Source organism: Podarcis cretensis (assembly GCF_951804945.1).
Source record: "Podarcis cretensis genome assembly, chromosome: 12".
Classification (NCBI taxonomy): domain Eukaryota; kingdom Metazoa; phylum Chordata; class Lepidosauria; order Squamata; family Lacertidae; genus Podarcis; species Podarcis cretensis.
The window spans coordinates 25,524,631-25,549,485 of NC_137181.1; the positions used below are offsets into that span (position 1 = coordinate 25,524,631).

Below are 24,855 nucleotides of genomic sequence, written 5' to 3' on the forward strand. Positions count from 1 at the left end.
ATGGACTAGATGGGAGCTAATAAACTGAAGCTCAATCCAGATAAGCACTGTTAGTGGGCAGTTCGCTAGACTGGATGGATAGGAGGTTGCCTGCTCTTGATGGGGTTACACTTCCTCTGAAGGAGCAGTATGTTGCTTGGGGCCGTACTCTTTGAACTTTTGCTGTCGCCTGATTTCACAATGAAGTCAGGTGACTGGTTTTCGTCCAAACAATAGAGCACATGATGCTCTTTTAGCTGAGTGATACCAGTGGGTATAATAGGGCCATCTAGAGGTAATTCGGAATCTTCTGGGCCAAAAGACTATAGAGGTTGACTGGCCCTACTACACAGGAATTGCCCCTTTACCTAAATAACCTAATGATTGACCCCATTTTGCTCTGCGGGCAAAGTTTTTGTAAGGCAACCACCTGGGGAGTCAAGGCTTTTGAAGATGGTAACCCTGCTTGAGAATTCAAAAGAATGTGTGAGGGCTCAAACACTGCCAAGAGTGACAGAGAAGCATTCAGCAACCCCATGCCCCCATACGTCCAGAATTTTCCAGACATAGCTGGAATACTGCAGTCAGAAGCAGTGTCCGGGTGGAAATCGCTAAAATGTCCGGGAAAATCCGGACATATGGCCACCCGTGTCGGCAGTGTTGTTTTTGATGGTTTTCCTTAAAAATAGCTCAGACACTTCAACAACTTTGCAAAAAACAAAACAAAACCCTCAACAACTTTTGTGTCCGGATTTTCACTTTTTTAAATATGGCAACCCTACCATATATGGCCCTCCCTTCCCCTCCTGAGCTTTTCCCTGTTAAACACAAAAGTATCAAGGCAGAGTTGTAACTGTCTGGCACAGCATGTCAGTAACACTGTCCCCCCCCCCTGCCCATTTTGAAATACATGCTTGGTTTTTGTAAAAGACCAAATGCTGAAAATATAGGTGTGTTATTCCAGAATAGACCAAAATATTGTGGCACCAAGCCAATGTGATGAAATAAGTCTGAGGCAGGCTAGAGGAGAGCGATGTCTCAATTCTGAAATCTGCAGGAATATTTTCATTCTGCTGTGCAAGATATTTCGCTCAGGCATACTGCTAAAGCATCTAAAAAACGGCACTTTCTCCAGGACTGAGTATGTGGCTTAACCATGCAGTGAGAAATCAATGCATTTTCCCAGAGAGGCATAAACCTCCTATTTCTAAGGTGGCATCTTGCATTGCCATATTTTCATAACTTAAGGCTTCATCAGCCAGTTTTGTGATGGGGATGATAATAATCATTAATAATAATAATAGACTGTTCCATCCAAAATCAGCTGAAACTTACTCATGCACAAACATGTAGAGTGTTTCCCCCAAGAGCATCGTATCTATTTGTAGTTGAGTTTGTTCTGTTTCCCTTTCAGCCCAACCATTTCAAAAAGGATAGCCTTGGCCTATTGACAGTTTCAGTGCTTAGCAAAGGAACCTAACTGGGAGTGGAATTACTTTCAAAATATTTTCACATTTTCCAGCCCCTTTAATAGCCCTTGTTAAAGTTATAAGCCTTAATAAAAGGATTTATAGCTTCAGTGTCTGAGGTTTTCAGGCCTCTTGATTTATGCTTTAAATTGCAGCATTTAGCACTTCGCACTTTAATTTAGACAGATCACCTATTTTCTTAAATGCTTAAGTAATGTACCAAGCTGCAGTTATTGATTCTCTTTGCATTTATTACAAAGGAGACTGTATTTGCTCCTTCCTCTTGGGAATGCCCCTCCTGAACTGCAGGCTTGCTAGTGACAGCTTAGGCCCCTGATACATAACCAAAGACCTTGCCTAATATCCCTGCAACTGCTCAGGGAATTTTTATTAAGTAAAGGCATCATTAAAGTGGACAGAATGATGAAGTTTAATGAGCATCTTTCTCCCTTATTGTTAGTTTTGCTGTAGCAGCCAGAGTGTTCTCATTTGTTACCCTCAGTGGGGCAGGGTAGAGACTGCACGGTGTTTCTTCAGATACCTTTTTTGTTTCGTTTATAGATTTGCATATTATATACACTTGTGTGCTGTTGGCAGAGAGTGTATTTATAACCAGACTCTATAGCAAAGAAAAACCCAGAAAATCTTATTATGGAGGGTTTGGGTTTCTTTCTTTTTTTTTAAAAAAAAAAGTATTTTCAGACTGACATTAAATCCTCTAGAAAACTATTTGCCCTTTTCCTTAATGAGGAATCTGCACACAACGTGGCGGTTCTGGCTGTGCCGTTGTTTAGAGAGGCTGTGCCATTTATCAGTTACGATTATAGCGCCAACAACTTTTTAGTTGCCACACAGCATAATTACAGAGGTCTGAAGGACATGAAATCTTGGTTTTATGCTATGATCTCATTATTGCTCTGCAGAGATTGGCATGGAGCATCCCATTTAAACTGGCCATTGTGGGGAAAGTAATTTGCAAGCTAGTATTTTAACTTGGCCTTATATAATCAACAGCTAATGTGTGAACATGAAGCGTTAACAGGAAGGACAAATGGAAACTTGTTAGGATTCAGTGTATTTTATTTTTACGTTTTAAATACTTAATATTCAGAGTTTCTTTGCACACTGTAGATTCTGATACTTGCACACACGCATATCTGTGTAAATCAGAGGAGAGAATCATTAGGGATGCCTCGCTCTCTGCTTGTTCTCTTGGCCTTTGCACACACATATTCAAGGGTCAAGCAGTTCAACCTAGATAGTTGTGTCCCTTGCACTATTAAGTGGCTGGCTACTCAGATTTATTTCTGCGATCCTCATTATTGCAAATCAATGAATAATTTTTATTGTTGCCTCCACGTTATCATGATTACATCTGTGAGTCTCTCTTTGCCAGCATATTCACTGAAAAGAGCCTGGAATGCAATTATAAGTTGCTTTGAGACATTTTATGTAGCAAGTGGTAAATAAATGCAAATAATCATAATAATTACTAGTTTACTTTGTGATGGCACTTGCTGGGAAGAACGGATGTTTGGAGTTCATCTGTTTCTTTGAAGCGCTAAGACTGCAGTCCTAACCCCACTTACCTGGGAGTAAGCCTTATTGAACCTCCAACTTGAACTTGAACAGCCGCTCCAGAAGGATTAACATGGTTGATGGTATTGAAAGCTGCTGAGAAGTTGAGGAGAATTGACAGGGAACTGTTTCCCCTGTCTCTCTCCCATCATACAGAGTGATCAAAGCAGTTTTTGTGCCAAAATCAGGCCTAAACCCTAACTGAAATGGATCTAGAAAACCAGTTTCCTCCAAGGCCAACTAGATCTTGGTCCATGACCAACTGATCAAGAACCTTGCTCAAGAACCTTGGCCCAACATCTGGAGGGCTATTGTCTGCACTGATTGGCAACAACTCTCAAACTGAGGTCTCTGCCAGACCTACCTGGAGATGCTAAGAATTGAGCATAGAATTTTTTTGAACATAGTTCATGTGATCCGCAACTGAGTTACAGCCCTTCCCCAATGCCCTTCTAGAATGTGACTATTTGGCTTTTTAAATTCATTCTGAAGGCTGAGTGTCAGGCTTGGTTGAGAATATGTTTGCATACAACAGGTGCAGGGTTTTTCTTCACTTCTGCCAGAGCAGTCCCCCTTCAAAACAAGAAAGTTTGGGGATCTCTTTTCTTTCTTGACACGCAGAGTATCTTCCAAAAGGTTCTTTGTCAACAGAGCAAGTTTACATTTGTATCCTGTTTTGTCTCGAAGTCTTTTAATTTTGCTTTAAGTAGGAATTACTCATAAATTATCCATTAATTGCTCTCTGGTGTTCAGTGTAAATCCTCTCAGCCTTAGAGTCTATTTAGCTTTCCTGTGAGTGCCAGCAATCTTAATTGTAGGATACTTCGTCAACATTTAATCAGGGGTCTGTATTAATGTGGCATTGATGTGTTGGTAGCTCTCTTGCAACAATCCATCATGTGTGAGCAGGCAGAGAAGACTCTGACACCATTGCTCTGTGTCACTTTATCAAGCCCTCGAGTATTCTGGTTACGCAGCCAGTTCACTCTCTGTTACATCGACATTCCATCTTGCCAATTCAACCCAATTTTTGTCAATGTCTCCAAGGTTAAGAATTTAAGAAGCCTGGATCTTCTTACTGCAAAACTGTTGTGTAAAAAGGCTTATGCTTTGGCTTGGAAGTAGTAGAAATGTCATAGCATGCAGAACTAGTTTTTTAAAAAGAGATATTAGATAGATATAGATTATACACACACACACACACACACACACACACACACACTCAAATTTTAACAACAAAAACAAATAGAACATGAACTTAATACAAACAAACTGCTGGCATACGGTTACACAATAGGATGACGTCTAAGAACAGGAGTAGCCAGCCTGGTCCCCTCCAGATGGACTCCAACTGCTATCAGCCCCAGCCAACATGGTTGATGGCCAAGGATGGTGGGAACTCGAGTCTACCACTTTGGCTACCCTGGTCTTAGAAGGTGGGGGGGGGGCACAGCACAGAACTGACCTTGAAATCCCATTTCCATGTTCAAGCAAGCAGGACCATTTCCATGTGAAATCCCATTTCCATGTTCAAGCAAGCAAGAACCATTTCCATGTTCAAGCAAGCATTTCCATGTTCTGCTGCTCCAGAAGCGGACACGGAGCAATGGTTCCAAACTACAAGAAAGAAGATTCCACCTAAACATTAGGAAGAACTTCCTGACAGTAAGAGCTGTTCAACAGTGGAATTTGCTGCCAAGGAGTGTGGTGGAGTCTCCTTCTTTGGAGGTCTTTAAGCAGAGGCTTGACAACCATATGTCAGGAGTGCTCCGATGGTGTTTCCTGCTTGGCAGGGGGTTGGACTCGATGGCCCTTGTGGTCTCTTCCAACTCTATGATTCTATGATTCTAGGAGTAAATCCTTCCAAAGCATTACAGTGGTACCTCGGGTTACATACGCTTCAGGCTACTGACTCCGCTTACCCAGAAATAGTACCTTGGGTTAAGAACTTTGCTTCAGGATGAGAACAGAAATCGTGCGGCGGCAGCGTGAGGCCCCATTAGCTAAAGTGGTACTTCAAGTTAAGAACAGTTTCAGGTTAAGAACAGACCTCCGTAACGAATCAAGTTCTTAACCCGAGGTACCACTGTATTTATGTTTCCAGGAATTTGTCATCACATTCCTCGTTGTTGATGAACGTTATGAACATTCTGTCCACAGAATTGGTCATTCTGACCACCCAACCATCCTGCACAAGTTATTCTGCTTTAATTTCTCTGCCAGTGTCAACTGTGACACCTTTCCCATCAGCCTTCCATTGTGAAGGGCTGCAAGAAACCTGGGAGAAACCACTGCCCAAGTGGTGATGCCCAGTGGGGCAGTGATTCTTTGGGGCAGCTGAGGCCTAGATAGTTGATCAGACTAATTGAATCCTTGTTTAATGGATAAACAAGCCTTGTTATTTTTGGGATGTATTTTTCTCAATGTTGTAAACAGCTTTGAGTATTTATTATTGCAAGACAACAGCATACATATGGAACAATGATGTGTGGCGAATAGGCTCATTGCCAGTGAGCCATCTCCAACACAATCACAAATGGAGGATGAGGTGGTTGTCAGGACTGATAATTTTTAATAAAATGACACTCTTGTTTTCTAAGCCTCCTTGAGTCCCATCAGGAGAAAAAGCTGGGTTATAACTAAATTAATGATGGCAGTAATAATTGTTTTATATGGTGCACTTGAGTTCAGGGGAGGTACTAAACATGTTCTTTGTGTTCCTTGTTTCTCCATAGCCTTTATGGCAGACACATGCAGGCGAACCCCGAACCACCCAAGAAGAACAATGACAAGTCCAAGAAGATCAGCCGGAAGCCTTTAGCTGCCAAGAACAAATAAGCCACCTGCATTCACCATTCCTTAATTCTTCTTTTCCTTTTCTTTTTTGGCATGTCCAATTCTTTTATATACTTTTTTGCTAGCAGAAATGGATGTTTTATAAAATAAAAACAAGGAATACCTTTTTATATCCACAGCTACTCACAAAGTGTAAACTGCACTGGCTAAGTAATCCATTATAATTATTAATTTCTGCTTAAATCATATAGCCGTTTGATCCAATGTTAAACACTTTATTGACTCTCAGAACATGTATGAAATGCACTTTTGGCTTAACTAATTCACACAGCTGGCTACACCTTATTGCAGCACCAAACCGTGTCTCAATCATATTTTATGTAATACTCCCAAATAAAATCATTTTTGTACCATATGTTGCTTTCTTCTCTCCTTTCCTGGATTTTGTGACATGTTTCATTTGTATTAGAGGAAGTAGGTTCACTTATACGTGGTACAACTTCTTAATTGCATTTTTTAAAAATAATGTTTGAGTGGGCAAACACAGGCTGCATCTACACAGCTATTAAAAAAAACATTCTGAAAATGCTCTGAAAAAAACCATTTCCACCCCCATCGTTCAGCCCAGACACTGAGGTTCAGCGCTGAGGGCCTTCTGGCAGTTCCCTTGCTGCGAGAAGCCAAGTTACAGGGAACCAGGCAGAGGGCCTTCTTGGTAGTGGCACCCGCAAAGATGTCAAAGAGAACAACAACTACCAGACTTTTAGAAGACATCTGAAGGCAGTTATCACTGAGGAGGGCTACCAGCTTTTAATGTTTGATGGACTACTGTATTTTAATATTTTGTTGGAAGCCGCCCAGAGTAGCTGGGGAAACCCAGCCACATGAGCGGAGTATAAATAATAAACTACTACTACTACAACAACAACAACAACAATGGAAAATGTCTTGAGTTCTGATTTTAGCTCTACAGCACCATCTGGTGTCAGTGTTACAACGCATTTATAATGTTACCTACTGTGGACTCTGCTACATTAGTAAAAATATAAGGAGACCCATTAAGCTGCTTTATCTTGAGTCAGTCCATTGGTCCATCTAGACCAGTAAAGTCCTATCTGACTGGCAAAGACTCTCAATTATCTTGTGCAGAGCCCTTTTCCAGCATTGCCACACAACAGATCATTTAAAATGGTGACGTCTGTGCAACTTTCTGCATAAGAAGGAAGCCTCATCTACCACCAAACTACCGATGTCACTGCTACGTTAACTGTCTCTAGTTGAACTCAGCTAGTTTGGTGTCTTTAAGTTCTCTTGGACTGCCATGACGGTTTACAGCTCGGATGCACAGTCAATGAATAAAATGAAATAATTATCATTTTCCTAAATTCATATTAACATCATCAACATCAACAGCAACATTCAATAACAAACCATGCAAATCTTTTGCCCGCCCCATTGATGATGTGGAAGTGGCCTTCCTAATTATGGGTTCACCAAGAAGAACCGACACAAACTCAGTCACACGTACAACTGGATCTGTAGGTCTCAGAACAGCTCATCCAATGCCAGTTCCCAAAATGGAAGGAAATGACCTCCTGCACCACCAGCAAAAAAGGGGCTAAGAACTGTATCCAACCAAGTTCTACTCGGACCCACTGAATGAATCAAAGTTAGTCCTGACCATTGATTTCAGTATGTCTACTCTGAGTGTATCAAGCATTGGCAACCACCCCAAGCTGTTTTAATACTACTAGGGAACCTCATTTAAAACATGGCACTTTCTGAGTAAGACGTGATAAATTTTAATCAGCTTCTCTCCTTTCTTATTGGTGTGTCACAATGATTTTCCTTAAACATCGCACCCCCCCTTCCCTGGAAATTTGGGTGGAAAATGGGGAAGTGTTATCACTGAGGAGGGCTACCAGCTGCTAGGTGCTTTTTTTTTTTAAAGAAACTTTCCCATTTGAAGAAAAAACTTTCTGCCAATGTTTACTTGTCTTTTAATGTAGCAAACGAGAGGAACCTAAATAGAATTTAATCTCCTCTGTAAAAAAAAGAAAGAAATTTGGATTGAAGGATTGTTCTAAATTAGTGTGTGGATTTTACCGAAGCAAATATTTTTATCTACATAAAGCCTGCTCCACATCCAGACCTTGAAATCATAGTTGGGAGGTGATTAAGCAGCTGACATCTATATCTGAAATAATGTCTCCCTCCTGCTTTTTTTAAAAAAATAAAATATGGTGGCACTACATAAAAACGACAAGTAAAGTTTCCATCTGGTAGGAGTCTAACAGCTAAACAAAAAATGTGCAGTCATAAATTGTGCTCTAGTGCCAAAACCTGTGTTTTCTCCCTCTAAAATTCAAGATCTTTGCAACCTGTTGCAAACCTTTTCAGATCTTTTGGCATGGGGGGGGGGGGGAATATCAGCCCAGACTACATTTTGGTTTTTGCATTAAATATGTAACAGAAGCTGTGAAAACTTCTTGGGCTCATTTAAAACAAGCTTCTGTGATTCTGACTCAAAAACACCAGACCTGGACCTTTGCTGAATACGCCCTGTACCTTTAAAACACATTTGTTGTTTTTTTTTTTTTTTAAATATTTATTAAGATTTTTTTAGAATACCTTTAAAACACATTTGACATCCCACAGTCAGGGGTGATAGGAATCTGGGAGTCCCAACAACTTCTGGGGCTAATGTCACACAAAAGGGATGCATTAGCAGCCTTGTGGAAACATGAAGAGCTGCAGAAGTACAACAAATTTCTGGTGGGGAGAAAAAAACCCCTAATGTATGGGGGGCGGGTGCTCCAAACCACCAATGACTGGAAACCAAGTGGGAGAGGGGATGGAATGGACTATTGGAGAGGAGGGCATGGGCAACTGGCTGGCACAATGAACAGGAGCACTCCATGCTGCAAGGGAGTTTCCCCCCCAAAATAACAATTTCTATCTCAGCTTTCCTCCAAGGAGCTCAAGGTGTCCTACACAGTTCTTTCTCCCTCCCCAATTTTACCCTCTAAAGCAGCCACCCCCAAACTCAGCCCTCCAGCTGTTTTGAGACTACAACTCCCAGCATCCCTGATCGCTGGGTCCTGTTAGCTAGGGATGATGGGAGCTGTAGTCCCAAAACAGCTGGAGGGCCGGGTTCGGGGGTGCCTGCTCTAAAGAACCCTGCAAGGTAGGCTAGGCTGAGAGACAGTGACTGGCCAAGGGTCACCCCAGCGAGCTCCATGGCTCAGCAGGGATTTGAACTTGGGTCTCCCAGGTTACTAAGGCAGCACTCCAACCCCTATGGACTTAGCCACACCTACCTTTTGTCCCACTCTTTCCGGGCAGAGCTCCAGGCTTCAACACTCATGTCAGAGCAGAGAAAGGTAAGCGTGAGTAAGCCCTGCCTGACACTCGCAGTCAAGATCTTATAAACACCCAGTCACCAGTCATAAGACCAGTTTTTGAAGCAAGTTTTCCTTCTTTCAGGTCCATATAATTTTAAAGCTGGGATTTCTCAAAAGTGTAAGCTGCTGATTAAATCGTTTCTGCATATCTTCTAACATTTCAGTGATAAAAATAGGGCCATGGGGACGCATCTGCGTCTTAGTGAACTGCAGTCGAGATACTCCATTTGGGCGCTTGCCAGTCGTGCACATTTTTAAGGGTGGTAAATTGAGGCAGGAAAACTGTTCTACAAGCCACTTAAGCTAGAAGTAGAGTGCCTCCATATGTCCATAACATATCATAAAGTGTGCTTGGTAGAAAGGGGAGAGGTTAAGAAACTAAGAGCCTGCTGGATCAGGCCAATCCATCGAGCCCAGCATCCTAAATAGCTCGGTTGGTTACAGCGTGGTGCTGATGCTGCCAAGGATGCAGATTCGAGCCTGAGATGGGACAGTTGCATATCCCTGCATGGCAGGGGATTGGGCTAGATCAGTGATGATCGTAGTCCCAAAACAGCTGGAGGGCCAGGTTTGACCATCACTGGGCTAGATGATCCACAAGGTCCCTTCTAACTCTACAGTTGGTTCTATGATCCTGTTCTCACAGTGGCCATGCTCCCCTCCTGCTGTTTCTGGCAACTGGTAAAGGAGGTTATCTTCTCCTACATTCTCCCCAACAAACCTCCAGTGTTACTCCTTCGCCATCTAAAGTGTTGTGTTTCATTCATGTTCTGCTCAATTATGGAACTGCAGCTGCTTATTGTGTAGTGTGTGGACCCAAGGCTAATCTATTCTGAGTCCGGACACAAAAATCAAATCTTTTTTACTTGAAATTGGGGCATTTACAACTGTCAGGCCAGGGCAGAAACTCAATTGTCAGTGGGTCTATCTGTTATATCATTAGAATGGAATGGCAGGCTGGGGAGATATCCAAAATGCAATATTTATCCTTTATATGCCCTGGGTATGATATTGCTAGCTGGAACAGAAAGCAAAATAACTAAGGTGCAGCCCTGGAAAAAAAATTCATTCCATTGCTGGTAACATACAAGGAAAAAAACATTTTACCTTGGAGCATAAATGTCTCCCAAAGACCTGACAAGCACGTCCTTGAAAATTCAGCAGAGATTTCTTTCTCTTTTTTTCCTCTTTCCTATCCTTGCTCTTGCATCTGCTCCACCAATTAAGATTCCAAATAATTCAGAGGCAACCATGCAACAATTGCTGAAGGAAGTGCTAAAAATACAACCAAGCCCTTAAAAGAACCAGAGCTGTGCTTTGGCAGTGAACGAAACATCGTGGAAATCAAAGGTTTGTAGTCAATTTCTAAGTCACCTACAGAGAAGCCAAGACCTGGCTCGCAGGCTCAGGCAGCTGCAAGCTGGCCATCAGGAATCCAGGCCGTGTGTAAACTGTTCTATGTCAGCCTTTGCCAAGCTGGTGCCTTTCTGATGTTTTGGACAACAACTCCCATCAGTCCCAGCCAACGTGGCCAATTCTCAGGAATGGTGGGAGTAGTCATCTAAAACAACTGGAGAGCACCATATTGGCTTCCCCTAGCCTAATCATTAGTGATGTATGAAAGTGGGAAGTGAGAGCTGGACCATAAAGAAGGCTGATCACCGAAGAATTGATGCTTTTGAATTATGGTGCTTGAGAGTCCCATGGACTGCAAGAAGATCAAACTTATCCATTCTTAAGGAAATCAGCCCTGAGTGCTCACTGGAAGGACAGATCCTGAAGATGAGGCTCCAATACTTTGGCCACCTCATGAGAAGAGAAGACTCCCTGGAAAAGACCCTGATGTTGGGAAAGATGGAGGGCACAAGGAGAAGGGGACGACAGAGGACGAGATGGCTGGATAGTGTTCGCGAAGCTACCAGCGTGAGTTTGACCAAACTGTGGGAGGCAGTGGAAGACAGAAGTGCCTGGCGAGCTCTGGTCCACCGGGTCACGAAGAGTCAGACACGACTAAACAACAACAACAAGCCTAATCATCTTGTTACTGCTTGTTACTCCTCCTCAGATGAACACACTGTTCTCTCGCCTAGCTCCCTTGGATCTTGACCCAGGGTAGCATATCATATATGTCAGGGGCAGAGGAACTTGCAGCCCTCCAAATGTTGCTGCACGACAACTCCCATCACTCCTTAGCATGGGCCAGGCAGGCTGAAACTGATGGAAGTTGCAGTCCAACGACGACTGGAAAGCTACAAGTTCCCCATCCCTGCTATGTGGTTTGAACATCAGGTGGCTATTCGTTTGTTTCAATCAGATCCCACACTGTTCACAACTACTTCTCCACAACTCGTCAGCTTTAGCATCAAGGCGCATTCACCTTGCAGGGGTGATTCACAGATCCTGCATGGAGCATGATGAAACTCAAGTGCCCTGCCTAACACAGGAAACTATTTAATGACAGCCATCATTAAGTGGTGAATGTTAATGTAGGTATCAAGTTAAGATGTTTTTGCTTTCTATTGCTGATATGTCTTTGATGCTGAAGTTTTGTTGGTTTTTTTGGATGGATTAAGTTATTCTAAGTAGTCTTAAACTGTTTTTAATATTGTGCAATAATTGTGTTTTAATGTTAATGTTGTGTTTTAGTTGCTGTAACACACCCTGGGACCTCAGCCTGAAAGGAAAGTAATAATTTGTAATAATCTTCATCGTCTATGACTTTTATTATAATTCATTGTTCTGTTTTCCTGATTTTATTATATACTCTATGCTCTTAAAATGTAAGTCACTTGGTTACTCTCTATGCAGCAAACAACATTATTTTTATTATTATTGCTGTGTTATTATTATTAGCTCATTTATAGTCTGTAGGCAACAATTCAAATGCCAGAAGACAAGATGGTTGAATTGCAAATGCAAAGAAGAGCAGAATACAGGAGTGCAACATCTCTACAACACTGCTTGCCCTTTATGAAGGCATTTAGGAATTCCTGCTCTTTTATTCAAATCTAGATTAATGTTTAGATATCCTATAGATGCAGCTACAGGGCTTAATTTCTAAAACGAAGAGAGGGTTGGTTGGACAGATCAGTCCGTTTCCTGTCTGTATCACCTTTGCATGTATTCAGAGGTGAATTTGTTCTATCCCATTTCTTCGTTAATATGCATTCCTTTTTAATCCGCACCAAAATGTGTATATAAATATGTATTTTGGATGACTCTCAGAAAATGTGCCTTTCTAAACTTACTTCTCTCAAAATACACATTTATAAAGGCACATCATCCTGAAATATACATTAGTAAACATGATTTCACCCATTTCGGAGCCAAAAACAGCATCATAGAATTCAGAGAAAGTGCAGAACCAAAGGACAACTGCCTTCCAATCTGCACATTCACCCAGAAGGTGCATATTAGGGATTCATCATGAGCTTATTCTTGAAGCATCCCTAGCTGAGGAGTAGGCCTGCTTGGATGTCACATGAAGCTGCCTTGCACTACTGAATCAGACCCTTAGTTCATCCAGCTCTTGGCTGGCTGCTCAGGCTGGCTGCAGAAGCTTTCAGGAGGTTCAGGTGAGGGGCCTCCCCCACCTACCTGAAACCTTTGCTTTAACTGGGGATGCTGGGATCATCTGCATGAAAAGCGGGTGTTGGGCCACTGAGCGATATACCGTATTTTTCGCTCTATAAGACACACTTTTCCCCACCTAAATAGTAAGGGGAAATGTGTGTGCGTCTTATGGAGTGAATGCAGGCGGGAGGCTCTGCTCAGCACTCCCTTTAAAGAGCGCGTGGAGCGTGTGTGCTGCTCTTAGGGGCTTTTCCCCGAGCAGGGAGAAGCCTGCAAGTGCAGCACACACGCTCCACGTGGCTCGTGAAAGGGAGCGCTGAGCAGAACCTGGGATGCATACAGGCTCTGCTCAGTGCTCCCTTTAAAGAATATTTTTTTCCTTGCATTCCCCCTCTAAAAATTAGGTGCGTCTTATGGAGCGAAAAATACGGTAACCCACCATGCCCTCCTAACTAAAATTGAATCCCCCGGAAATCCTGAGTCAAATAGCTTTCATTCCACTAATGCAGGCTGCCCTGCCCTGCCCTGCCCTCAGATTTGGAACAGGAGTGAAGGCTGAGGGAGGGGAAGAGCACTTTGCACATGCTCAGGAATGCATCGCCCTCTTTCACCGTGCTTCACATTCTCCAGGGCTGAGCATTGGCATTTAAGAAAAAAGTTTCTGGGGCTGAGCCTTGCTCAAATTAAGCTCTGTGTGGCTGACAGCGCCATGCATCAACACCCCTCCTGGTGTGACAATTAATCAACCGAGCCTTTCAAGTGGATGGCAGGCGCACCATTCAAGAGTTATTTTGATATGCTGTCAGATATTGAAGGCCTGATGCTGAAGAACATCCAGCTACATCATTTGCGTGCATAATTATATTGACTATTATTTTTTTATTGGCTAATCCTAGAAGAAAACGTTGAACAAGTAGTATTAAATATCATGCATGTCAATTTTATACATATATATATATATATATATATATATATATATATATATATATATATTTGGTCCTGTAAAACAAAGCACTTAAATGCTGTCAAGCAATGCTAAAAAAATTTCTTTTGATGTCATTAGTCAACAAGGACTGTAGCATATGCACGTTATAAACTTATCTATCTAGCAAGTTTAGGATTTGTTGTGTTCAGTTGTGAAATGGTGAAGATCAGCAGTGGGGGAATATAAGAAATGTGTTTGTAGTATGATCCCATGGGGCCGTTTGTGAATCCTGAAAAATGTAAGAGCAGCCTGCAGGATCAGGCCAGTGGCCTATCCAATTCGGCATCCTGTTAGAAGCCTGAAAGCAGCACTCAAGCACAACCCCTCCAGTGGTTTTTGGCTACTGGTATTCAGAACCATTATTGCCTCCATGTACAATCTGTGCACCTCTGTACACAAATAGTTTAGCTGTACACTTGTACAGTTGTTCAAATGTAATAGTGTACCACCTAGCTACCTGTGTGTGCAAATAGCTGGGCTGTACAAATCAACAAGTTAGGCTTTTTCATGCAAACACGTGTACAACAGAGAGCTTGTACCTGTGCGCAGTGTAAGAAACTAAGTGAGAATCCTGGCAAGACCCTGAAGTGGGTAGTTCCCTAAGTCTGGATGATTGGTCAATTGCATTTTGGGTGGAGTCACACACCCCTCCTAAAGGAGCAAGTTCATAGTCCAGGTGTGCTCCTGGATGATAATGAAGATGCCACACAGGCCCATTCCCCGCACAGGCTCCTCTTTCATTTTGTCCCTTCCCTTTCCCTCAAAACTTACCTGGCAGTGGTAGGGTTGCCATGTCCTGAAGAGCAAAAAAAAGAGGACAGACCAAGCCGGGGGGGGGGGGAGGCACACAGGCCCAAGCTGCCCTCACCTGAGCCTGAGCCATCCCCCCAAAAAACCCCTCAAACCTGAACATTTCCTTTAAAATGTAAAAATCCCCCCAGATGGGCATGTTGGTCTCCGAAAAGAGGACATGTCCAGGATTTCCCGGACATATGGCAACCCCAGGCAGTGGCAGCAACACAGGTTGCCCTTTCCCTAGATTTGTTGGTGGCACCCCTAACACCTTATCTTCCACCAGCAGGTATATTTCAGCCATCTTGGGGGGGGGGGTTGTGACACAACCACTGTGGGTGTTCAAGCTGACATCTAGACACATCAAACAAACATTTCAGGAAAACGCGTTGTAAATGTCATAAAGGGAAATCACATTGGCAAAAGACGGAACTCTACAGCGCTATCTGGTGTTATAACACATTTAAAACGATTTTTCTTTACTAATGTAGCCGAGTCCTTAATTATGTGCTTTGCTCATAATTAGCTGAGGAGGAAGTTCAAACTCCAAACTCCCATACATGGCCTGGATAACTCTTTCCTAGAGGAAAAGTTTCGTTTGCAACAGATGTGAGATTGAATATTCAATGTATAGAATCTCTGCCCGACAAGGCAGCGGCATTAAATCAGTGGACATCTTGCAGTGAAGATTTTGCAAAGGTTAACTGTCAACCAGAACAGACACATTATCAAGAGTATGTTGGTTCAACCTTTACTGAACAGGAAGTGGAGCCTATAGCCAGAGCACCGCAAGGAGCTTTCAGGCATAGCCCCAACAGAGACCTCTAGGGTTTTGAATCAAAAGGAGGGATAAGTGTATTCAAATACAGTGGTACCTCAGGTTAAGAACTTAATTCATTCTGGAGGTCCGTTCTTAACCTGAAACTGTTCTTAACCTGAGATACCACTCTAGCTAATGGGGCCTCCTGCTGCCGCCACGCAATTTCTGTTCTCATCCTGAAGCAAAGTTCTTAACCTGAGGTAATATTTCTGGGTTAGGGGAGTCTGTAACCTGAAGCGTCTGTAACTCGAGGTACCACTGTAAATGCTTTGGTCCAATAAATCCAAATAATAATAATAATAATAATAATAATAATAATAATAATAATAATGTGAAGAGCCATTTCTTTGCAAGTGACTCGAGGGTCACACTACTGAGTCCATCATCCTGGAGAGCAGACAATAGCTCTCGGTGAGGGAGAGGCCTTTAAACTCTGTAGAAAAATACCTCAGCATTCCACAAGCAGTTTAATGTTAACTGTGCATAATAGGCTGGTGTTCATTCTTCTGCTAATCGGTGTCTCTCCCTTCCATTAACACTAACAGGATAATAGGTGCCATGCATCTTCATTAGGACACACACACACCCTTGCAATCGCAGCAGGATTAGGGGGAGACTATCGCCTCAGCAATTCTGAAGACAAAGCCACTTTCCGGACACCTAACTGTGGGTTTACGCTGAAACTTCGGCTATTGAGGCAACGAGCCTGGAAGGGTGAGCGACGGGGGGTGGGGGAGCTGTGGCACTCGCTGGCTGACACCAGTCCTAGAAGAAGCGTTACAACTTTCTTTTCTCAGCCCGTTCATGCATGGTAGGCGGTGGTGCCGTCAAGGCAGGGCTCTGGGACAGGATCCTGCTCAGAACGAGTAGGAAGGCCCTTCAAACACAAGGTTAAGTGGCCATAGAATTACTGGGCTGCTACACTAACTACTGAAACTTCCGGGGGCTGTGAGGACCGTATGTGCAGACAGATTGAAATAATTTAAACCATCCAAAGCCATCCAGGTTCTACAGTGACTTTGACTAGAAAATGCATACAAATCTAAGAAGCTGACAGACAAACTTTCACTTCAACCCCCATCCTCTCATCCAATTATATGTGAATTAATGATGGGCAAGCCCTCACCAACCCGCCTCATAGGGCATTTGCTTTTTGAAGCCCCTGGTCTTTGTGAGCACAGATGCAAAAATCCTACACACATGAAAGCGGCCTATAATTAAAAGCTTTTAAGAAATGTTTCTTCCTACTATTGACTTATTTTTGTGATTGACCAACAGCTCTTCCTCCCATGTTCAGAGCCTGTGTATAACAACTAGACGGGATCTGTCCTGTCTATATTTAACAGGACTCCAGAATTTAAAGAACCAAAAAAGAAATATTTTACCTCATGAAAAGAGCTTATGCGAAGTCTGAGAGGTTAATTATAGTATAACATTTCTATTTTAATTACCCTTTGAGAGATGGCCCATTTTCCACAGGAGACTTCATCCCATTTGAATTAATTGATCCAACACCATCTCTAAGGGTCTTTTCCGGGATATATAGTCTGATGGAAGACTATCCCTCATTGTCCTCTGAGGTCATGCACATGCCAAAAGCTAAGTAGAAATTGGTTATCCACTTATCTTTCGTTGGGATAGGGTCACATGGTTTTTATTAAGAAACCAAGAACTTGTTTGCAGGATCATTACACCCCAGTTTACATAAATAACAATGCAGCATTTCTATGGATGCGTGGACTGCATTCTACACCGAAAAGGTACAGGACCCCTGAACAGTTAAGTCCAATCAAAGGCGACTATGGGGTTGTGGCGCTCATCTCGCTTTTCAGGCCGAGGGAGCCGGCATTTGTCCACAGACAGCTTTCCAGGTCATGTGGCCAGGATAACTAAACCGCTTCTGGTGCAACAGAACACCGTGACAGAAACCAGAGCACACGGAAACACTGTTTACCTTCCCACTGCAGCAGTACCTATTTATCTACTTGCACTGGCGTGCATTCAAATTGCTAGGTTGGCAGGAGCTGGGACAGAGCAATGGGAGCTCACTCTGTTGCAGAGATTCGAACCGCCAACCTTCTGATCGGCAAGCCCAAGAGGCTCAGTGGTTTAGACCACAGTGCCACCTGCATCCCTACTATTCTGCACCTACCTCCCTCCACACAAGGAGCCACTTAATATGCACCAAGAGGAATACTTTTAATCAATGTTCTTTTATCTGTTTGATGTGCAGGTGGTGCTGTGGGTTAAAGCCTCAGCGCCTAGGGCTTGCCGATTGAAAGGTCGGCGGTTCGAATCCCTGCGGCGGGGTGCGCTCCCGCTGCTCGGTCCCAGCGCCTGCCAACCTAGCAGTTCAAAAGCACCTCCAGGTGCAAGTAGATAAATAGGGACCGCTTACCAGCGGGAAGGTAAACGGCGTTTCCGTGTGCGGCTCTGGCTCTGGCTCTGGCTCTGGCCAGAGCAGCGATGTCACGCTGGCCACGTGACCCGGAAGTGTCTCCGGACAGCGCTGGCCCCTGGCCTCTTAAGTGAGATGGGCGCACAACCCCAGAGTCTGTCAAGACTGGCCCGTACGGGCAGGGGTACCTTTACCTTTACCTTTACCTTTAAATTTTCTATCCTGTACGCTTTTATAATTATAAGTTGTTTTGAGACTTTTTAAAGTGGTGCGTAAGTGTAGCCAAGGGGAAGGGGGGCAGATCAAATAAAATAATAGAAATACTTAACTTAATAATAGTTAACTTAATAATACGTAACTTAATAGAAATTCAAAGTGTTGGTGCTGACCTTTAAAGCCCTAAACGGCCTCGGTCCAGTATATCTGAAGGAGCGTCTCCACCCCCATTGTTCTACCCGGACACTGAGGTCCAGCGCCGAGGGCCTTCTGGCAGTTTCCTCACTGCGAGAAGCCACGTTACAGGGAACCAGGCAGAGGGCCTTCTCAGTAGTGGCGCCCTCCCTGTGGAATGCCCTCCAACCAGATGTCAAAGAGAACAACAACTACCAGACTTTTAGAAGACATCTGAAGGCAGCCCTGTTTAGGGAAGCTTTTAATGTCTGATGTATCACAGTATTTTAATATTCTTTTGGAAGCCGCCCAGAGTGGCTGGGGAAGCCCAGCCAGATGGGCGGGGTATAAATAATAAATTTATTATTATTATTATTAGTAGTAGTAGTAGTATTAACTAACTGACCAGAGCTCAGTGGAGGGAGTAGCCAACCAATCAGCCGGGTCTCAGGGGAGGGTACTTGCCTGGAGGCAGAGTCCGTATGCAACATTCAGTCCAGTCCAGTCCTGAGGGCTGGAGTATTTCAGTTCACGCAGTCAGATGATCCAGGGGTCAAGAAAGCCAAGGGTCCAAGGTCATGAGAAGCAAGAAGCAGCAAGCTCTGGCCAGGAACAATGAATGTTGTTTCCAGCAACTGACTGAAACCCTGCTTAAGAAAGCTGGAGCCAACTGGTTCTCATCAGGAGCAAGAAGGCTGATCAGCAGCAGGTGGAGTCACTTTGCCTCCTGCTCCTTCAGGCTGCTACTCAGCAGGTGAAGCCAACTCCAGGCCCAGGGCATACAATTCCCAGAATTCCATGGGAAGAAGGATTGGTTGTTAAGCACTGTGGGAACTGAAGCTCTGTGAAGGGAATAGGGGCTTCCTAACAACTCAGCAGCATTTGACAAACTACAGCTCCCAGAATTGTTTGAGGGAAGCCATGACGGTTTAAAGTGGTATCATAGTGCTTTAAATGTATGCCGTGAATGTGGCCTCAGGGTGGTGTTTTCTTCTTCCAGGAAATGTGGAGGGTTGGGCTCTTCCCCTCTCTCTTTCCGAGGCTTCCCATCTCATTGAATTCCCAACCTCAGCATGCACACAGTATTTCTAATAAACCTAATAAAGCAGGACAAATGCTATGAAAATGTTATAAATCACGGCTCACTGGCCATCCTGTCAAAAGTAACATCTTTGACTTACAACAGAAGGAAGGAACTGAATCAACTTTTCTCTCCCTCTCTCCCCTGAAGCATGTTTTTTCTATTCTGGTGGTGTTTCTGATTGTCTCAACTCACTGAGGCATCCATCTTGGGTAACAGTACAAACCGCACCTACAGGTCTGGACAAAAAGGCAAATACTCACCCTTGTCTCCCATTGGTGGCATTTTAGTCCTGTAACCTGGGGAAAATAGGGTGCCCCTCTTTTAGTTGTTACTAGGAACCTGACTAGGCTTTTCCCCCCTAGTGTTTTGCAGCAAAGGGTGGATTTCATGCACATTTTCAAAGTCATCAATTTTGCAAGGTGAGATTACTAAGGAATCAGATCCCTGGATCATTAGTCTGCAAGAGAGTGATGTGTTTTATATGATGGCTGCAGAAGCTTAAAAACGTCCTCTTCTCCCAAAATGTGCTCAAACTTGGAAGGTTGGACTAACCACCACCTATCTTTGAAAATAATACAGAATGCTATTAAAAACTTTTATAGGGATGTGTGTGGCACTGTGGGTTAAACCGATCAGAAGGCCGATCAGAAGGTCAGTGGTTCGAATCCCCGCGATGGGGTGAGCTCCCGTTGCTCGGTTCCTGCTCCTGCCAACCTAGCGGTTCGAAAGCACGTCAAAGTGCAAGTAGATAAATAGGTACCACTCTGGTGGGAAGGTAAACGGCATTTCCGTGCGCTGCTCTGGTTCGCCAGAAGCGGCTTAGTCATGCTGGCCACATGACCCGGAAGCTGTACACCGGCTCCCTTGGCCAATAGAGTGAGATGAGCGCCACAACTCCAGAGTCGGCCACGACTAGACCTAACGTTCAGGGCTCCCTTTACCTTTACCCCCCATAAAAATTGTTCATGTTAGTAACAAAACAAAAGATCCCTTCTTGTCAGGATCTCGCAGGCACTTCCCTGATAAAGGAAGCAGAGCTATTCCTCAGGAGGCACCTCGCACCAACCCACCAGCCTTGCTCTGATGCATATCCGACAGTTGCACAGCATTCCTGACATAAGTGGGCAGCTTTCAGTAACCGTAGAGTTTGAAAAAAAATAAAATAACAGCAAAGCACTAACTGAGAAGTATACTAATTATCTTGGGTAGAGAGGTCCTTGCCAGCTTAAAAAAAAAAAAGGCATAAAAAAGCAGTTATTAAAATTAATGCAACTTACCATGTGTTCCACTTCTTGAAAAAGCTATTTTTGGCTAGAGTTGCCATCTGTCCCATTCAGAACGATCGGCTCCAGAGTTTTTGCTCTCTGTTCTGCCTCCTACGATTCCCACGTGGAGGTCTCCAAACATACTCGCTTGGAAAGGAAAACTCAAAGAAGTTTGGGCTTCGGCACCAGCTGAACTTTCCTGAAACTGGCAACTGTAAAAGGGGATGAGAGGAAGGCAGGGAATGAGAGGGAGACACCAGCCATCTAAGGAGCTATTGCTACTTTCCCAGTGAAGGTAAGATCCCCCTTCAAGGCCTACGTCAAAGGATCTCCCCAGGGCCTCTTCGCACATGGCGGCCCCTTAAATACGTAAAATGTGGATGTGGCAAAGTGTATTGCAATATATGACTCATGGAGCCACTCTGTCAGTTTACAAACTGAATGGCATTCAGGTAGCTGAATGGCATTCCCTATTGGGCACAATTGGAGCTAATCCAGTTTTGTTATTGCTATGGTATTACTACAAGAAGTATTAGGAGCTAGTCTGGCAAAGTGGTTCAAGAGATAGTGTGGGGCCTGGGAGACTGGGGGTCAAATTCCCCACCCAGCTATGACCTGCACCCTCGGATCCATCACTATCTCTCAGTCTCACCAGCCATCTTGCAGAGTTGTTGTAAGGAGGAGGGGAGAGAACCGTGTAGCCAACCTGCACTCCTTGGAAGAAAGATGGGGATAGAAATCTAATAAATAAGTTAGTACAGCAGCAACAAAAATATGTTTTCTCTTTATTAGACATGAATTCAAAACAACGTATTGCTTGATGTAGCAGCCCTCAGTTCCTGGGGTCTGAATGTATGGAAGATGTACTAATATTAAGACTGTAACTTATTGGATGATCATTGCTTGCCTGATGCATATTGTTGTTGTTTAGTCGTTTAGTCGTGTCCGACTCTTCGTGACCCCATGGACCAGAGCACGCCAGGCACTCCTGTCTTCCACTGCCTCCCGCAGTTTGGTCAAACTCATGCTGGTAGCTTCGAGAACACTGTCCAACCATCTCGTCCTCTGTCGTCCCCTTCTCCTTGTGCCCTCCATCTTTCCCAACATCAGGGTCTTTTCCAGGGAGTCTTCTCTTCTCATGAGGTGGCCAAAGTATTGGAGCCTCAGCTTCACGATCTGTCCTTCCAGTGAGCACTCAGGGCTGATTTCCTTCAGAATGGAGAGGTTTGATCTTCTTGCAGTCCATGGGACTCTCAAGAGCCTCCTCCGGCACCACAATTCAAAAGCATCAATTCTTCGGCGATCAGCCTTCTTTATGGTCCAGCTCTCACTTCCATACATCACTACTGGGAAAACCATAACTTTAACTATATGGACCTTGGGTGTTCAAAGGAACCACTTTGTGCACTTAATGAATCTAGTGAAAGCAACTTTTGGCTACACCATTCACATACCCTCAGTAACTGCAACTTTTGAATTAAAGTGGTGTTTCCAGCTGGTCTTTAAAGGCACACGCTTTGCATGTAGCACATCCCAGTAATCTCATCTGGACATTACCTGCATATGGATAACTGTGACTCTATTTTCTTCGGAGAAGTGTTCTAGGGTATGGAGGGGTTGCACTTGACACCTTACCAGCGGAAGGTGCTTATTGCCACTTGGCCTCCACTGACAAAACTGGACCAACCAGCATTGCAACAGTGTTTTTTTTAAAATAAGCAATTTATTGATTTTATAATAACAAAAGAAAAAAAGAAAAAATCAAAAACACATTTTTAAACCATTACTTTTTTCTTGACTTCCCTCCACCCACCTTCTTGGTTTCATTATTTTAGATTTGTTCAAGCACGTCTATAACGCCTTATATTTTTAACAATCCAATTTTAAAACCTTCTTCATCCTATTACAAGTGACTTTAAAAGTTATACTAATGTAGATACCTATACACAAAGCTTTAAAAGTATGCATTAAACATTGCCCTTTTTTAAATAAACTCAAAGTCTCTTTCTTGGGCTTCAAATTGCTAATTTGTCCTGCATAGTTCAATAGTTAATTTTGCCGATCTTCTTTATCTTCTTTGACGGAGGCTTCTTCCTTCTGCAGGAGCTGGTCTTGGCCTGGCATCCACTCTTAGCTACAGGCCAGAGTGATTTTTTTAGGGCAGGGGTGGGGAACTTCAGGCCTGAGGCCCAAATGTGGCCCTCCAGCCCTCTCTATCTGGGCTTTGGAATTCTCTCCAGGCCACACCCCCTCTGCAGCCACACCCTCTTTCTCTAGGCTGAACCCTTCACCCAGTAGCGTAGCGTAGGGGGTGCAGGGGGGGCCGGCCGCACCGGGCGCAATATCTGGGGCTTAGGGAAATCCACGGGTTAGGGGGCACAAATCCACGGGTTAGGGGGCGCAAATCCATGGGTTAGGGGGCGCAAATTACTTGCCTTGCCCCGGGTGCTGATAACCCACGCTACGCCACTGCCTTCACCAGCCTTGCTAGGCATCCTCAGGGTTTTTTGCCTTGCTGGAATGCGCCCTTGAACTCCGCTAAAGCCTCTTGTTCCCCTGAAAGGAGGCTATAAAGGGGTGTCTGAGTGTGGGGGGGAAACTAGTCCACTGTACAAAAACAAAATATATAGTTATCGCTCGGCCCACTTTTGCCGCTGGCCCCACCCACCCCCAGGAGATTGCTGGAAAGATAGAGAGGCCCCAGGTTGGAAAAGCTTTCTACCTCTGCCTTAGGAGGAATGCAAACCCACCCAGAATAATTTTTGAAAACCCATCCATTCAAAATGTTTTGGTTTTTTTTTGCATTTAGTGGTTTGCTGCTTTTCTGCCTGCTTCAGTCTAATGCTGCCATTTTATAGTTTTAATTGTTTAGTAGTTTTAAATGTAGCGTTATTAACTGGATTTGTTGAGTTTTACACTCTTAATGTTAAATTTTTTATTTTATTTTATGGCTCCATCAGTACACACATTTATAGAAAAGCAGCAACAACAGTAACGATAGTGATGGAAGACTATCCTTAACCCAGTCCAGTCCTGCATGCTGCACCAGAATAAATTCTCCAGAGAGGCTGGGCGTATCACCCCTGCATGAGCAAAGAAAACTACACTAGTACTGATGTTTAGCATCAAGAGTGTGAGTCCAGGAAAAGGGTTCTTTGGAAGTGTTATGTACTGAAGTTCTCACCCTGGGCTAGCAGGGGGGGATACTGTAGATAGTTTTCACTCAGGTCCACATATGCAAATAAGGGATTGAAAGTGACGTTCAGTGATTGGATAGGTACAGAAAGTGGTTACTGTTGTGTTGTAGTGGAGCTCTATATAAGCAGGCTGGCTGAACCCTTCAGTTCAGTTCTGTTCTGGCCTGTGAATAAACAAGAGCTGTTTGAAGAATCGCTGTGTCGTCTGATATTTTCACCCACAGCCTAACAGGAACTTTGCAAAAGTTCAAAATACCCTTGGCACTTATAGGGATCCAATCCTCAGCAGCTTAGTGGCCTGTTCTGTATCTTGAAAGAGGATTCCCTGGCTTGAAACACTCCCTGCTTTATTATCACCCCACCCTCTCTTTTTTAGCCCTACAAATGAATAATTAAAATGATTGCAATTTGCAAAGTAAATTACACCATTAGCAACTCAGGAATTAATAAGCAGGGAACAAAGAGAATAATATATTGAGAGGCTGACAAGGGGAAAAATAACAATAAATCTCCTGGCAATTCACCACTCTTAGGATTTTAATTTTGAGTTCTCCACTCCCAGTTATCCATTCTTATTGCACATCCATCAAATTCCTGATGAATATCAAGGATCACCATATTTCATGTGTAAGGTTGCAGGTAAAGGTAAAGGTAAAGGTACCCCTGCCCGTACGGGCCAGTCTTGACAGACTCTGGGGTTGTGCGCCCATCTCACTTAAGAGGCCAGGGGCCAGCGCTGTCCGGAGACACTTCCGGGTCACGTGGCCAGCGTGACATCGCTGCTCTGGCCAGAGCCAGAGCCAGAGCCGCACACGGAAACGCCGTTTACCTTCCCGCTGGTAAGCGGTCCCTATTTATCTACTTGCACCCAGAGGTGCTTTCGAACTGCTAGGTTGGCAGGCGCTGGGACCGAGCAGCGGGAGCGCACCCCGCTGCAGGGATTCGAACCGCCGACCTTTCGATCGGCAAGCCCTAGGCGCTGAGGCTTTAACCCACAGCGCCACCTGCGTCCCTTAAGGTTGCAGGTAGGGAGGCGCAATAGCGTGGGAGTCTAGAACTGCAGATGACACAATAGAGGGGCTTGTCCCTCCTGCTACTTCTGAGTCCCCATCATCTCTGCTTAAA

The 24,855-nt window shown here is 44.0% G+C and overlaps 1 protein-coding gene across 1 annotated transcript in view; it reads left to right on the top strand.

Moving 5' to 3' along the window:
• RSU1 (Ras suppressor protein 1) overlaps positions 1-6,237 on the top strand; it is a 62,533-nt gene extending 56,296 nt beyond the window's left edge. Inside the window, exon 9 of the mRNA XM_079948374.1 lies at positions 5,762-6,237. Coding sequence (XP_079804500.1) covers positions 5,762-5,864 — 103 coding nt within the window. The 3' untranslated portion in view covers positions 5,865-6,237. The remainder of the gene's footprint in view (positions 1-5,761) is intronic.
• Positions 6,238-24,855: the final 18,618 nt, after the last annotated feature.